Raw genomic sequence first — 16750 nt, 5'->3', positions numbered from 1 at the left:
AAATATTTCCCCAACATACATAAGATTTTAAAGACAATCTCTGTACAATTTGAGGGTTTCGCACTGTTGCAATACCAAGTAGTATAAACCGCTAAACCTTACTGGATGAGAGTCATGTAACAAATAAACGCAAACTTAAGGAACAACGGATTCAACATGTGTCTGTGTATGATGCAACTATAACTGAGTCATTTGTAATGAACAGAACCAAAATATTAACCCTAAAAGAATCCCTTAATCTCCAACCCCACCTTTAATTAACACTAACTTTAAATTCAAGCCCTAACCCTTGGGAGTGAAGTGAGGGGTCCTCAACTTCACCTCATTTCACAAAAATGTTCCATATCAGGAGGGCCAAAACCCAAACTACTTATGCACACAATCGTGTTTATATAAAATAAACAAACCATTAATATAAAAGGCTTATTATAGGTGGGTTCAGGGAGCCTTCCTGTCTTTCTTGCAGAAATGTACACACTGACTCTATCCTCTTCTGTACTCATGTTCTCTCTTTGGTTACCTGGCAGCTTTCCTTTGGAGAAGGCCTCAGAATCCAGTTGGTACGTGTCCTGAAGACGCATCAGCGCCTTGGCTGCACCCTTCTCATCCTCCTCATCTGGGAAGAACTGCCTGTGTATGGACATGTTGGAAATGAACCCTGAGAAGACAGAAAATAAAAAGTTAGGCTGGCAATGTCAGGGTGGAAGTAAATTAATGATTTAGTAAAAAAAACAAGAATGACATCGAGCCTGTTCATTTTCAACACTAAAGCTATAACTATTTAATGTTGTATTTTTCGAAAAAAGCCAAAAGTTAGCATATACTTTGTTCAAATATGCTGTTTTAATTTAATGTTGGATTAGTGTTGAAAAAGAAAACCTTACTCGATTACTTTATTTCAGTCAATTATCCTCTTATGCTAAAGTAAAATATAAAAGGTGTTGGATGTTGGTATAATTCATCAAAATGACATGCATTTAATAATACAATTTCAAATCAACTATTTACTTCTTATGAAATGTTTTAGTCTTTGTCTTTCTTGTTTGCAGCAAGTAATGAAAACAAAGGTTGCAACTGCCATTGCCAATATCTTTGATGTACTGTATTCATGCTTAAAACCCACAGATCTTCTTATTCCCGTTATTTCCTCATTAGATATCACCATCTGCTGCTCAGTAAATCCTGGGAAATCATAAAAGGAATTCCTCAGGGCTGATGTTACATTTTCATTAAATATTTTCTGTACATGCTCTGTGGTATTCAGCGGTATGTGTAATCTTCTTATCTTTCAAATGACTTCATGTGCATTCACCCGTGTTATGAAAGAGGCAACAAATTAATATGGGTATGCATGTTCTTTACAACACTACCTGCTTATGTAAACTAATTAAACATACTAAATCCAAATATTGTCTTATACAGTAAATGCTTATGTTTATAAGGTTTAAATCTGGTCTCTTTCACACTCTTTCTCTGACTCATCGCCACATATTCAGTTAATCTCGATGACACATGCATGCTTAAACTATCTGCCTCCCACACACACACACACACACACACACACACACACACACACACACACACACACACACACACACACACACACACACACACACACACACACACACACACACACACACACACACACACACACACACACACACACACACACACACACACACACACACACACACACACACACACACACACAGGCTTTCAGGTCCAAACAAACACAAAGAGAGAACATGTCCAACATATGCGGCGATGAGGAACAGCTGGGGCTAAAACATGGCGGCCTCATTGCTCTCTGTGTTTATTCTGGAAGTATTTGAGCAGAGCAGTTCAGCCGAAAATTCCTCCCTGCAGTCCAGGCCATAATCACTCTGCTCACATCCACGCTGGATTAGAGATACTATTCACTGCTTGCTTTCTGCTTGTGCTGAGAGTCCGATAAAGCAAGTGTTGAATGCTGCCCTTCAGATGCGTTATACAGCGTGAAGAGATAATTAGGCATGGTATGAATACATACAATGTCAATGGGATTGGAAATGTTTGCAAAGGCAGCATAAAGTAATGCAATTACATATCGGATCTGGTTTAAGTAGTTTCTGCTTGAGCTTAATTTCAGTTATTTTCAGATGTTTCGTCAGTAAATGCAAAGAGAAAGGAGAAACTTCACTGGATGATAATAATACTACTTGTATGATACGCTTTCAAGCTGGCATAGCTCGTATCACAGGAAATGTCTGTAAAATCCCAGCCAGGCAACAGGCCCATAGATTCATGTAGCCAAAAAACAGACTCCAGGAGTACATTTCACGCAAATAAAGCAAGACATTTTTCTCCTTGACTGATCTATCATAACAATAGTATTATAACTAGTGCTGTCAATCTTTAAAATGTAATCATTTGTGATAAATGATGATTTAAAATGTTACGAAAACTGGCACATGCTTCGGCAAAATGCCCTTTTCTCAGTTATTCATCATCTGTCTGCAGCAGTTATGGTGGAGGTAGTTATGGGTCTTACTGGTGTCCAGTGGTCTCAAGTCAATGCATGTGTCTTGTTCTTTCGCTATCTTTACCTTTTTTAATCCATGGGATTCATAGTAAACATCTAGGCTGCTAGTACAGGAACAACATTGGGTCAAACTTGGTGATGTGATTGATTTGTGTCATTGTTTTAAACTTAATTGTGAGCATTAATATCACATGGAGATCCAAACAAGAAGAAATCACACCACTCTTGTCCAGCTCCACTCCTTCCTTCCTTCCTCCTTTCCCTCCCTTTCCCCCCCTCACCTTCAGAGGGGTTCTGTAGCACCAGGGTTTCCAGCTCGGACCACTCTGTGTTGAGCCTCTTCATCAGTTTGTAGGCGTTCACAGGGTGGGCCAGGTATCCCTCTGGGTCTGAGGTGGACAATCTGGTCAGAGCGTCCAGTTTGTTGGCCCAGCTATGAGACAGACAGACAAGATGTTGGGTTCTTTACCTCTGATATATGTAATCATGTGTAACCACAGAGTCCGCCTCCTCTCTCCTCCACCAGTCATCCTCCCATCAATCATCTCACCTCCTCTCACGGTCATCTTCAATTGTGGAGGGGCTGACTCCAAGTTGGGGAATCACCAAAGTAATCCATCAAACTGAGTTTAAATGCAGTTAGTCAGCCGGTTTGCTTTCAATCCCCAAGGCCAAACTCCGGAGCTTCGGGGACAGAGCCTTCTCTGTGGCAGCCCCGAAGCTCTGGAACTCACTCCCCCAAGACCTCCGTGAGTCTGAATCCCTCACCCTGTTCCAGTCCCGCCTCAAAACCCACCTTTTCAACTCTTTATCTATAAAGCCCCCCCCCCCCTCTTAATCAACTTCCTCCTGACTGCTTTTCTATTGTGTTTTGTTTCTTTTTGGCTTTGTCTCTGTTTTTTTGTTTTGTTTATATACCCCCCCTCCCAAATGTAAAGCGTCTTTGGGTCCAGAAAAGCGCTATATAAAATTAATATATTATTATTATTATTATATCAGCTCGTCACTGTAAATGCTATCCATATTGGTCTTTATTTGTGTTATGCCGACAAACCGAGATACTGTTTAATAATGTTGGAAAATAACCTTTTTTATGGATTACAGCGTTATTCCACATATTATACATATAAATCAAATCTATTCAGCAACAGTCATAACACTAACAAATCTGTATATCTTCATATCTGTTCAGCAAGAGATTTGTTAATAATAAAAGTCTTTAGTGGTTGTCTAACTTGAATTACCCTACCATGTTACATCATGTTCTCTTATGTTCCACTGGTTTCATCTTTGACTATATGTTTTGTTTTATAAGCCCATCGTAAATGTTTTATTTTGAATCTAAATCTGGGAAGTAAATAGTCATCTGAAACTCAGTCAACTATAGTGGGAAACAAAGTAAACTGTTAGGGAAATAATTGTCCTGGACTCCTAGATATGACGTGCATGACCAACCCTGACGTCTGTTATCTCCTTTAAGGAGATAGGCTGCTTCAGCCATAATGTTGTTGTTCCAATTCTATGACCGGGCAACCCTAGGTCACAGATGGTTTATTGTTGTGGGTACACTGGGACACTTCCTTCTCTGTGTTTGTGGACTCCAAGGTGTGAAATCTTCGAGGCCTTAAGTGTCAGACGCAAGTAACTCAGTGTTCCCAACTGTTCCCAACTGTTTAGGCTATCTTCTCAAATATGTTGATTACTCTCTGCGAAACCAGTTAAATGGGCTAACGAGAGAGAGGCGCTCCAGAATTGACGTGGCAACTCTACCGTGAAGTCAGAACCTCTGGCTCTTGGACTTGTTTTGTGAATTCTCCGGCCGAAGCTCCTAAATAACCCATCAAGGCAAGGCAAGGCAAGTTTATTTATATATATATATATATATATATATAGCACCTTATTGTGGCCAGCCTAAGGCACACCTGTGCAATAATCATGCTGTCTAATCAGCATCTTGATATGCCACACCTGTGAGGTGGGATGGATTATCTCGGCAAAGGAGAAGTGCTCACTATCACAGATTTTTTCAGATTTGTGAACAATATTTGATATAAATGGTTATTTTGTGTATATAGAAAATGTTTTAGATCTTTGAGTTCATCTCATGAAAAATGGGAGCAAAAACAAAAGATTTGTGTTCAGTGTACAAGCATAAATGAATGGCATAAATGAGCTTAACATGGAAATAATCTAACAAACAACAGTTTTTTTTGTATTGTAATCCAGTACAGTACTTGAGCAACTCATTTAGTTGTTATTTGGGTTGTTGTCAAGTAACAGGGTTTAAGTATACCTTTTTATGGCAGAAAGTTTGGACTCCTCTGCTTTTATGTATTCACCCAGAGACTGGACCAACTCTTTCTCCGTGTAGATCAGGTCCGTCATTTGGCCTGCAGAGAGAGAGAGAGCAGAGAGAGAGAGAGAGAGAGAGAGAGAGAGAGAGAGAGAGAGAGAGAGAGAGAGAGAGAGAGAGAGAGAGAGAGAGAGAGAGAGAGAGAGAGAGAGAGAGACACTGAAGGTGAGTGTGAGGTGTCACTAGAGATAACATCAGCATCACCCTCTGTATTTACTTACATTTGTTTAAATTACAATATTTTTTCCTTGCAAATCCCAAGCACACATGAGCCCATGCAGGAGATTAACCTGAATTTTACAGACTGCATGTTAGCCGAAGCTAAAATAAATGCTCAGCCACAAACAGCTTTCAATTGTATAGAATTACTCAGCAAACTACAGCCAGGCATTCCTCCATGAGCCTTTGAGTGGAGAGTGTAAGTAGCATCTAAAACACTTCCATGAAAACACTGAGCCATCGTAAATATACATGGGGTTGCCAGGGAGGAGGAATAAGGAAACACTTTCATCGATTCTGAATCAAGGGTATTCAAATGACTAATACAATGAGCAATGAATGTATCCATAGCATATGTGCAGTTTTTATAAATCACTGATCCGCTCACATACTAGATATAGGAATGCATTGGACAAAGGATATTGGGGGATATTTGCATGATTGTATTATTGTTTATTGTAAAAGGTGGAAAAAGAGATTTATATTTGACCTGCATAAATCATGCTGATATTTTTTCTGCATCACGCACAAAACTTTTTTCTTTTTTTACAAATTCTATTTAAGGCGTAAGTGGACCACAAGGATTTCTCTTAAGAGTTTTTTCAGTTTTATTCAAAATAAATGCAGACTTAACGGGCCTCTTCACCACATCCTCCTTCTAAAGACGTTTTTTATGGGAAAGTGAAGACATTCCTGAGCTGCTGATGCCCCTATTCAGGAAAACAGTCAATCAAACTATTATGACTATTAGAACGTTTTTTTTTCAAATAACTAAAATAAGATGATGTGCATCCGGATTAAATGGGATGGAAAAAAAGGTGACATAATTACATAAAAAAGTCTAATTTTATTTTAGCAGTGTTCTCCATCAATGCATCATTCATTATTTTGATCACCATAGGAGTTGAGTGTTGCTTTCATGGAGACATGCATGTTATTATCAGCCTTCTAAGTTCAATATAGATATGTATAGCTAAGTACCACAATGTCACCTTTTAAATGAAAAGCATTATTGTAATAATTGGAATTTTGACACACTAATAATAATAATAACTTGGATCTACATAGCGCCTTTCAAGGAACCCAAGGAAGCTGTACAATAGGACGAGGGGCCGGGGGGGGGACAAAAAGGAAAACAGTCACACAACAGGGGGGAGGAAATAAGATGATAAAAAACAGATTGAACAAAGGCTAGAGTAGAAAGTTAACTGAGGCTGAAGGCCTTGACTAACAGATGTGTTTTGAGTGCTTTTTTGAAAATATCCACAGGGTCAGCAGTCCTGATTTCAATGGGGAGGGAGTTCCAGGGGTTGGGGGCTGCAACACTGAAAGCTCTGTTGTCAAAGGTTTTTAGTTTGGTGCGGGGGAGGGACCTGAATCAGAGGACCGCAGATGTCGGGAGGGGGTGTAGGTGGGCAGGAGGTCGGTGAGGAATGAAGGGGGCTAGTTCAAGGAGAGATTTGTAGGTGAGGAGGAGGAGTTTGTAGAGGATGTGGGACTTGACCTGGAGCCAGAGGAGGGGACGGAGGGTAGGGGGGAGGTGCTGCCGGGGCTTGGTGTAGTCCAGACGAGAGGTGATTTGAGGCGTGAATAAGTGTTTCTGCTTCTGTGTCGGGAAGTGAGGGCCGTAGTCTTGATATGTTTTGAGGTGAAACAAGGCGGATTTTGTTATGGACCGGATGTGGGAGTTGAAAGAGAGGGTGGGGCCCATAATAACACCCACACTGAGTTAAGAAACTCCCCTAATTGACCAAAGGAAATATGGATGGGGGAATAATTGTACATTAGCACATAACAATCAAAACCTACTTATGGAAGTGAAGATCTCTGCCTGTGTTGTCCAGCAGCAGCAGAGAAGAGCACAGAGGGCGAAAGACAGGAACTTCCTCATTCTGTCTCTTTCTATAACCTGCAGGGACAAACAGAATCACATCCTGTCACAAAAGATTCACACAATTCAAGCTCATTTTCCTGTTGCAAATATAAAGCATTAGCCGTTTTGACTCCCTATAGTTATATGGATAAGGTTATGCATATTATAGTCCTAAGTAGTTATACACATACCACTCTCATCTCATTAGTATGCATAGAAAGTGAAAGGTCACACCTCTAAGCCCCGCCCCTTCCGCCGAAAGTCCCGCCCCCCACTTCCGGCTTTCAAAATAAAATTTTACAATATTTTTAAAATGATAAAAATAAAAATGCTGCCCCTACCGGTCGGCCCCGCTTCCGGTTTTCAAAATAAAATAACATGACATTTAACAACCATGAGAAAAATAAAATGCTGCCCCTGCCGGTTTTCAAAATAAAATTTGAAAATAATTTGAAAATGATCAAATAAAAAATGCTGCCCCTACCGGTCGCCCCCGCTTCCGGCAAAATAACATGAAATGTAACAACCAGGAGAAAATAAAATGCTGCCCCCTACGGTTTTACAAAATAATAATTTTATAATGAATCACATATGCATAGGATCAATGTCCCTGCCACCTAGTCACTTCCTGTGCGCCTGTATACAGCAGTATTGACTGCAACTTACAAATACTTGCAAATAACATGAAATATACAACCATATATTTTAAAAGTAATGTCTCAGCTCTAAAGAGCAAGGTCCCGCCACCTAACCACTTCCTGTGCCCCTGTATACAGCAGTATTGACTGTAACTTACAAATACTTGCAAATAACAAGAAATATAGCAACCATATATTTTAAAAGTACTGTCAATCTCACTAACTCTCTCTCTCTGCTATGAAGAGTGCCGTGAAAAGTTTGGTGAACAGTCTGAAGACAAGCTAGGACACGTGTGAGAGAAATCATAAAACCCCCGACATCCTCTACAGGCAAATTGGCGGGCGAGGGGAGGGGGGAACACACACACACACACACACACACACACACACACACACACACATACACACACTTCCCCCGCCCCTCACCCCTCTCCCGTTCAGGATGTTTCTTTTCAAGTTTTTGTGAAACTGCTAAAGAAGTATCTGTTTTGCAAAAGAGGTTATTTTCAAAAGATCTTATTTAGGTTTTAATAGTGATACCTAAGGGTATTCTCTTTTAGTTGTATGGATTTGTGAACTAATGTGTAATTACTTTTATTAACTATAATTGCACAGGATCATTCTAAGAAGAGTGAGAGGGCTAATGAGCCAGCACCATACCTCCTCTATGCATTTTCTTGACCTGTATCTGATCTTGAAAAACTTGACTCTTTTTAAAAAAAGTTATTTTTCATCTATCATTTTCAACCATGCAGCAAGAGATCAAATTTAAGAATAAGTAATAGTTTGTCACGATTTTACGGGAAATAGTCAGTGCGCAATGTCACATCTTAAAGACAGCTTGAACTGGATAAATGGTTAGTCTTTTTTTCAAAACATACCGTACGTTCTGCATGTTAGTATATCTGGTCAATCGATTTAGACCCTACTGCCCTCAATAGGGAAGTCACGCTTTGGGAAGAGGTGTTTCATTTCACAGATCCACCTTGATTTGTTGTTGTGAGGGGTGAAGGAAGAGGGACGGGGGAGGAAAATTCAGAGGATGAAGAAGTAGAAAACATAACTTGTTTTGTAAAACGGTCAGCACGTCAGTTTCAAGAAAGACGTTTGCATACATAAAAAAGTGTATCTTACAGTTCCTTTTGTGAGAGAATTACACACAAATCTGCAGAGTGTCACTAAAAAGTTGTAACACAGGGACTGACATTCTGTATGGGGTTTCACACGGACACAAAGTTCATTTGTGTCCGTGTGAAACCCCGGACCCCGGACACTTCATTATCTACTTTTTCAGCTTTTATACACAAAAGTGTATCTTTCAGTAACTTTCTCAGAGAATTTAAGCATAAATCTGTCAAAGATTCTTAACGAAATCTACGGACACAAAGTACTTCATTATCTACTTTTCAGCTTTTATACACAAAAGTGTATCCTTCAGTAACTTTCTCAAGAATTTAAGCACGTCAGTTTCAAGAAAGACGACAATAATTAGTAGTTAGACATTTGGATATCGTGCGTTCTGGCAGTACTATTCCGGTCATTGGGAAACTTTTGGGACCCATTTAAAACCATTTAAAGAGAAATTTTCTCTGTCGTTCTTAATGCAAAAACAAATCATCTCTACTCCCTTTGGGGTGAAGTCCAGGAATGTTCTCGGGGGGAGTGGACACTTGCTGTTACATGGCATAAAGCTTCTGCAGTGTGCCAATAAATGTATAGTTTCCCTAAAGCTCCATACATTTACACATATTGACTAATGACTCAGCACATGAGGGGTAAATACAAAACAAATCTAAATATCACCAATTATTCCAGAATGTGACTAGAATAGAGTCTAGAGAATGGACCCAGGCTTTGTCTTCAGCCACCAACTAAATAGGGGCGTGCTTTATTGAATCACCAGTATGTTACTCACCATTGAAGACAGTGTTGAGGGGGCAAGCAAAGTGTAGCGGCAGATTGCATGGAAGCAGAAAGGCCTATAAGAGTCACAGTCTTTAAGAAAATCTGGTCAGAAAAAGTACTTAACTTTCTACCAGTTGTAAGTTGGCATACATATAAAAAAAAGTAAGAGACTTACTGTTTCCTTTGTGAGAGAATTACACACAAATCTGCAGAGTGTCTGTAAAAAGTCTCAAAATCTCCATTGAAATAGCGTTAAAATCAAAAAGTGCCTCTAAAGAAAATGTATTCAGATAAAAGTATTTTATTTTCAGAAATGTTTAAGGTTTTGCATACATAAAAAGTGTATCTTACAGTTCCTTTTGTGAGAGAATTACACACAAATCTGCAGAGTGTCACTAAAAAGTTTTACACAGGGACTGACATTCTGTATGAGGGTTTCACACCTGAGCTGCTGGGGGGAGGGCGTTGAAAAGGGGGTGAGTATGTTTGGCTCTCTGGTGTGTTAAGAGTCACAGTCTTAAAGAAAAATCTGGTCAGAAAAAGTACTTAACTTTCTACCAGTTGTAAATTGTCATACATATAAAAAAAAGTAAGAGACTTACTGTTTCCTTTGTGAGAGAATTACACATAAATCTGCAGAGTGTCTGTAAAAAGTCTCAAAATCACAAACTGCAGACGCCTCAAGGAGAGACTTGAAAAGATCCATGCCGAGTGGGGGGGAGAAGAAGAAGACTAATAACCAGCAGTTGACTGAAGCCAGGGACTTTTTTCTTTAAAGTAAAATAAAAATGGGAAACTACTATGCAAAACGCTCTGTATATATTGATCAGAATGTAGTCAATACCCTTTTAATAAGTGTGGTGATGAGGACGATTGAAAACAGAACGAGTAGTGACCCCTGTGTAAACAGAATGGCTGAAGTTTGTACACTAGAAGACATTTTAGATATCGTTCGTTCTGGCAGTACTATTCCTGGTCATTGGGAAACGATTGTAAACGAAACATTTAAAGTGGTCCTGGAATCTTCATTTTCCGAAACATTCTGTAACATTATCTCAGAAATGAAACAAACATCAAAAGTGTATCATGTGCTATCAGTGTATGCTCTGTTTGTAGATGTAATGCATCTCTGTGTAGAAAGCAGCATACACATGAATATTCTGACTGAAGTGAAAAAACTCCATCACGATATCTCCAGTAATATGGGGAATTCTAAGCTGGAGACGGTCCTGCGGATGTTGCAATCAGTATAACTATTTGATTTTTGTGTGTGTGAAAAAATAAAAAAGTGTTTTTTACATTTAAATGTCTTCATTATAGCAAGGGGGAGCGTGTCTCATACATGTGTATTACAGTCCTTCTTTTTTGTGTTTTTCAGTGTTTTTCTGTGTGTCTGTACACACAAAGCACAAATCATTTCAAACAAACCCTGAATCAAATTTAGAGAGGACCATTAAGAGTCAGATTCTTAACAAAATCTACGGACACAAAGTACTTCATTATCTACTTTTCAGCTTTTATACACAAAAGTGTATCCTTCAGTAACTTTATCAGAGAATTTAAGCATAAATCTGCCAAATGTTTCAAAAACAGCCTTGTTTCACTGAAATAGCCTCAAAATCACAAACTGCCATTAAGAGTCAGATGCTTTTACGGAATCTAATAAAACAGAGTATTTTCTACAGATGACTCCTCCCACTCAACGCAATAAGTCCCATCCCACTCCGCAAATCATATAAAACTAAGGACCCCCACTAAGACCACCGTTGAAAGTAGCCATGAATCTGAGAAAAACCAAGTCTGATGTAGCCCCCCCCTTATTATCACCAGGATAACGGATATGGGCTTAATGACTGGATGTTACAAAGTAGGGGAGAGGATGTTCCCGAAGAAGAGCCCTCCTCTATATCATATCCATGTAAGGTCTTTAGGACAAAAGAGGACCACGATAACATGACCTATGAAGAATATCTTTCTTTAAAAGATGGTATTATAGATAACCTTTATAGAAACAGTATATCTCATACCACTCGCCAAGATCGCAAACGACAATTAGCAGAAAATAAAATAAAAAGTAAAGAAAAACGAAGAAAAATGAAAAGGAGAAGAAAAATTAAAAGCAAACGCAGAATGCGAATGAAAAGAAAAGGACGGAAAACCAAAAAGACAAAACGAAGGAAGGTGAAAAGAAAAAGGAACAAAGTGAAGAAATGTAATGGTGTTGTTGAGTCATTACCGGATCATAATAATCTTATAGATCATCTACCGCTAACCGACTGCTGCGAATGTGTTGAACAAATACCAAAAGCAATGGCAGAGCTTTGCTTCAATATAATGAGAGAAAAAGCACGATACTGTGGAATTGCCCAAATTGGTGACAGTGCCAGAACATGCATTAAAAGACTGCTGGAGGATTTCTATTCTAGTGTCGGTTGTCATTACATCGAAGGATATGCCAAAACGTGTGACGACATAGACAAAGCTTTTGAAGACAATTATATGGTACCTGTCCTTACAGCTAAACAAATCCTACGCCAGGTATTCAACAGACCACAAGAAGCACAAGAAGCCCCAGAAAGGATTACATTCAGAGCTAATAACGGTGAAACCGAAGAAGAAGCAAAGCAGATTATAATCGTTGCGGGTGAAAGGATAGAGAATTTGCATGTGATGTTAATGCATTTATCTGATATAAAAAATGCATTTGTTTACTTCCAAGAGACGCCTAAACATCTACTTGGGCAATGTGAATTGAACGATAAACCGATCACTGTCAATGAAACGCGGAGAGAAGCAGCAGTGCAAATCGTTAAGTCTATTACCTTGTATGCACTACGGCATTAACTTGGTCAAATGTAATGTGTTTTTATGAAAGTGTGTTGAATGTTGTGTTTTCAATTAAACAACCATTACAAAATGAAAATGTGTTTTATTTTTTTGCTCTCATATATAGTAATAGTATTGTAAACGAAACATTTATAATAAATCTTCGACAGGCTGCCACACAGCCTGCAGTCCGTCACCCCGACCCTCAGTATGTGCACTAAAGAATGGGCAAAGATTACGGCTTTTTTCGGTTTTCTAACCACCATTAGGCGTCTAAAAAGAGTTGGTTTTACTGAGGCACCATATTGATTTTTGCTGCACCACAAATGGAGTCATTTTCTTGACCATAAGGACCTGAGATGTGCAGTAATTTATTTGTAAGTGGGTACACTTACAAAATATGCAAGGGATCAAATACTTATTTCCTCCACTATATTTGACTCTTCACTTGCTGTAACAAATATGCATTTCCTCTCTGTGGGACGAATAAAGGTATTCTGATAATTCCTCATACATACTCCTTTAAACCATTTTTTAAAAGTTAAGACATTCAATGGTAACCTTGTTAACAGAAGTGGCAATAACAGAGTGATATTGACTTTTAATGATTTATTTATTATGCACTTTTTTTTTCCTGCAGGTGTGGCTTGAGGAAGGAACACAGCGGCGGAGGAAAATGCCACAATGTCAATTTGGGTACATGAGTCAACCACCTTAGGTATAAAGGCAGGGTTGGGCTTCAGCAATACTCTCGTTTGCCCCGGGGCAAACTGAGTGCACGAAGGATGTACAGGCAATAAGGCTGTAAAACTCCTGAGCTCTGTGAAGTGTTTTCACTTATCTTTTTATGTCTTGAGTATATTGTATGTTGCATTATTGGAGAAGCTTAGGACCCAGGGTTAGGTTTAGGGTTTTCATTGCCTAAACAACGCTGTTGTGCATACAGTATGTCAATACAACTTGGTATGTTGAATTGAAACTTGTGTATATGTTGTCCAACAGTATAATCAACCAGTGCTGCTATAAGCTCCGTGGCAGGGGGAGACGTGATGGCAGCTTATAGCAGCACTGGTTGATTATACTGTTGTTGTTGTTGTTCCGGTGGAAGGGGGCGGGGCTTAGAGGTGTGAGGTCCAACCGTTTCTCTTCTTAATATTCCGTTTCTCTATTTTTAAACAAATGATACCACATCACCTTCTAATTCTTGCAGTTCAACTTTCGCCGAGTCAACAGTTTATAGCAGTGATGGTGTGTTTCCGAATTAGATGATTGTCCCACATTATTCAACATTTCCAGTATGTTTCCTGAAAGTGAGTCACTACTTCTTCTGGGAGGCATGTTGTCATAGTAAGCTCCTGGCCCAGTTCTCATTTAAAAGAGTTTAAGAAAGGACGATGTGGGAAAATAATTACGTTTTCAGGAAGTATGTCTAGGTTTCACATAAGAGACAGAACCATACAGTATAGGAACAAAAAAGGAATAAGGCCAATGTACAAACATCTGGTTCATGTAAGGTCAGTAGGTCAGTCCCTTTTTTTGTTTCCACGCAGGAGTTCAACCAAGGTCGAATTGTCATGACTAAGGCCATAACTTTATAAAACTCTGTGTCCTTTGATTAGATCAGATTCAACTTTATTGTTATTGCACAAACAAAGCTAGCTCTTCAGATACTTCATTCTTCACTTTGTTTTTTTTAAACTTTTTATTTTAGTTTTGTATCAACAAACAGCCAGGCAAACAAGTTAGGATGACATCAGTGTGATTTGAGTCCGACAGGATAAAAAAAAACAGACAAAACAAAAAATAAATAAAACAAACCAAAAAATGGACTGTGACAGGACAAAAAAAAAAGTCAAAATCTAAGGGCTCTGAGTCTAAGTCCATTATTAATACCATAATGCAAAGGTAGAGATCAAACAATGTGTATAAATGGAACAAAAAGACCAAATATATCAAATAAAATAAAAAGCCACCCACTAATCACAGTTTAACACCGCAGGTCCACCACCCTATTGTACAGAGACATCCGGCATGTCCAGCTCCCGTATATACTTGTAGAAGGGGTTCCACATCTTGTGGAATTTCCCCAAGGAGCCCCTCAGTATGCACCTTATTTTCTCGAGTTTGGCTGAATTTAGGACTTCTTTTAACCACGAGGTGTGTGAAGGGGATGTTGGAGACTTCCACATGAGTAATATCAGGCGTCTGGCTAGTAAGGTAACAAAGGCTATGTAGGCTGTCTCCAGAGAAGAGAGTGGGCATGTGGGTGGGGTTACACCAAACAGTGCGGTCATGGCATTAGGAGCGACCGGTTTTCCAGTGATTTCTGACAGTGATCTAAAGATGTCAGTCCAATAAGAGTGTAAGACCGGACAAGACCAGAACATGTGTGCGTGACTCGCCGGTGCTTGGCTACATCTATCACAAGTTGAGTCCACTTCCTTATATATTTTAGAGAGCCTGAGCTTAGTGAAGTGTGTGCGATGCACTACTTTGCACTGAATCAGTCCATGTCTAGCACAAATTCTTCACTTTGTTAACCAGCAAGTCACTAACTGTGTCAAAACGTGTGTAACATACCCAGCAAATGTACAATAAACAAGCTACATGGTTGATATGGAGCAGACAGCCCTAGTTCAAACAGCTGTATAAAGTCGATTGTTTCAAAAGATAGAAGCAACATTCACTGTGTGGACTTTCAGCTGCTGTAGAGCCAACTACAGAGCTAGATTTGAAAAAGCTGGACTGAACAATGACGTATCACCTGGCAGAAAGTCTCTTTTCACAGTCCAGCCCTCAAACCAGCTGTGTTCGTGATCTAAGAGGGGAAAGTGACACTGCTCCACTTTCTTCTCTTGGATTTAGTCTAATCCTGCGTCACCACATCACTTCTCACTGATGACTGTTTACTGCTGCCTTCGTAAAGTGTGCACATACACATAAAACCATACTTCCCCATGTAGGACTACACACACACATACTACTGTCTGCACCGCTATCTCATCAAAGGCTTAGCGAGAAGCAGAAAAGTGGCACCTTCATTTTAAGTGTGGCAATAGCTTTGAGAGGAATCTGCTTCAGGAGAAAAGACATAATTTCCCCTTCATGACACCTGCGGACAAAATGCAAAGTGACTTTTTATTGTTGCAGATCAAAGATTGCATAAGACAGAAACTTATTTTAAGCCTTAAGCCAAAAGACGCTAAGAGATCAGCATAATGTCTACATAGGAATAAGCCATTAACATCTACAAAATGTTCCGGACAAAATGCACTTTATACTTCAAGGAAGATATGCCAATTATATAATAAGTGTTAGGTGTATTATTTGTAAAGTCCTTTGTATAACAAACACAGTCTGGCTTAAATGCGACAAATTAATCTGCTAATGAGGCAAATAAGAAGATATGCCTTATGGTACAAACCAACAGTGGGTGTTTTTGGTGCAGGGCTGTAAAGGGGCTTTAAAACAATAAAGAAGTCACTATGTTTCCCAAAATGTTTTACAGATGTGCCTCAAAATGAACTGCTGGAGCATCCTGTGCTAAAAGAAAATGGAATCACTTTTAAGAAGAAATAAGGAAAGACAGAGAACTTCATCAATGTTACAAATAATTCTGTTGAAAAGAAAGGACTTCTGTCTTTAGATCAGTTTAAGCATTAACAAGTATAGTGAGTGTTTGCTGGAATTGGGAGTTGGACTGGACCAAAGGTCTTAGAGCATCACACATTTGGTCCTACTTTCTTGGCTTAAGAGTAAAAACGTGTTATATGATTTCTAAACATATAGAGAAGTCCTTCTGTCTCCTGACATGATGTAGGAGAGCTGCAGGGCTGTCCTAACTTGTCGGCAGCAGGCGAGGAACGGCAGCCACGCTTACATACAAAACAAATGCTACATTCAGATATAATCACACCTCCTTAAAGATTTTGAAGTCTTATTTTTACTGACTGAAAACTAGGCCTGCTTTAAAAAATGTCTGCCAGTTGCCATAGTTCATCATAAGAAAATAGAGCCACAACTAGCCTCTCTTGCTAAGCATATTCAATAACTATCCACTACCTCACATGATTGTTATAAAAGATAAAACACATCATGTGGTTATGCATGCTTGATCATTTTGGATCAGTTGTCGTGGCAAACAGACAATCCTCACCCATGAAAGCAACATCTGAGCAAAAGCATCAATCACCTAGCCTTTACTGTCTGCAGTATGCTTTTCCATGTGTTAAATCTAGCTTTTGCTGCATCAATTTGCCAAGTTTCACCCAACATACATTGTATGTGTTGACTGTAGACCAGAACTAGAAAATAAAACACCAAAGTACATCACAGGTGTCATTTTAGTGCAAAAACTGTGATATAAGTCAAACTACTTTGGAAGAAAAACTAGAACGCTTCATAAATAGCTCTGA

At 39.2% G+C, this 16750-nt stretch overlaps 1 protein-coding gene across 8 annotated transcripts in view; it reads right to left on the bottom strand.

Annotated features, from left to right (window-relative positions):
- Positions 1-16750, bottom strand: part of p4ha2 (procollagen-proline, 2-oxoglutarate 4-dioxygenase (proline 4-hydroxylase), alpha polypeptide 2) — a 39915-nt gene that overhangs the window by 16318 nt on the left and 6847 nt on the right. For 6 of the 8 annotated variants that reach the window (XR_004568121.1, XR_004568122.1, XR_004568123.1 and 3 more), the window contains exons 2-5: positions 6903-7002; positions 4815-4911; positions 2803-2954; positions 521-658 (exon numbers count right to left, since the gene is read on the bottom strand). Coding sequence is in view for 5 of the 8 variants with exons in the window: in XM_034206627.1 (XP_034062518.1) it covers positions 521-658; positions 2803-2954; positions 4815-4911; positions 6903-6984 (469 nt within the window). In the remaining 3 variants the exon portion in view is untranslated. Of the gene's footprint in view, positions 1-520; positions 659-2802; positions 2955-3071; positions 3272-4814; positions 4912-6902; positions 7003-8485; positions 8520-16750 lie in introns of those variants that run through there. The other 2 variants (XM_034206628.1, XM_034206632.1) reach the window with 2 other exon arrangements.

The sequence above is a fragment of the Gymnodraco acuticeps genome, unplaced genomic scaffold, assembly GCF_902827175.1.
Source record: "Gymnodraco acuticeps unplaced genomic scaffold, fGymAcu1.1, whole genome shotgun sequence".
Lineage (NCBI taxonomy): Eukaryota > Metazoa > Chordata > Actinopteri > Perciformes > Bathydraconidae > Gymnodraco > Gymnodraco acuticeps.
Note: the sequence above shows the minus strand (reverse complement) of the source record. Positions and strands in the feature narration are given on the sequence as shown.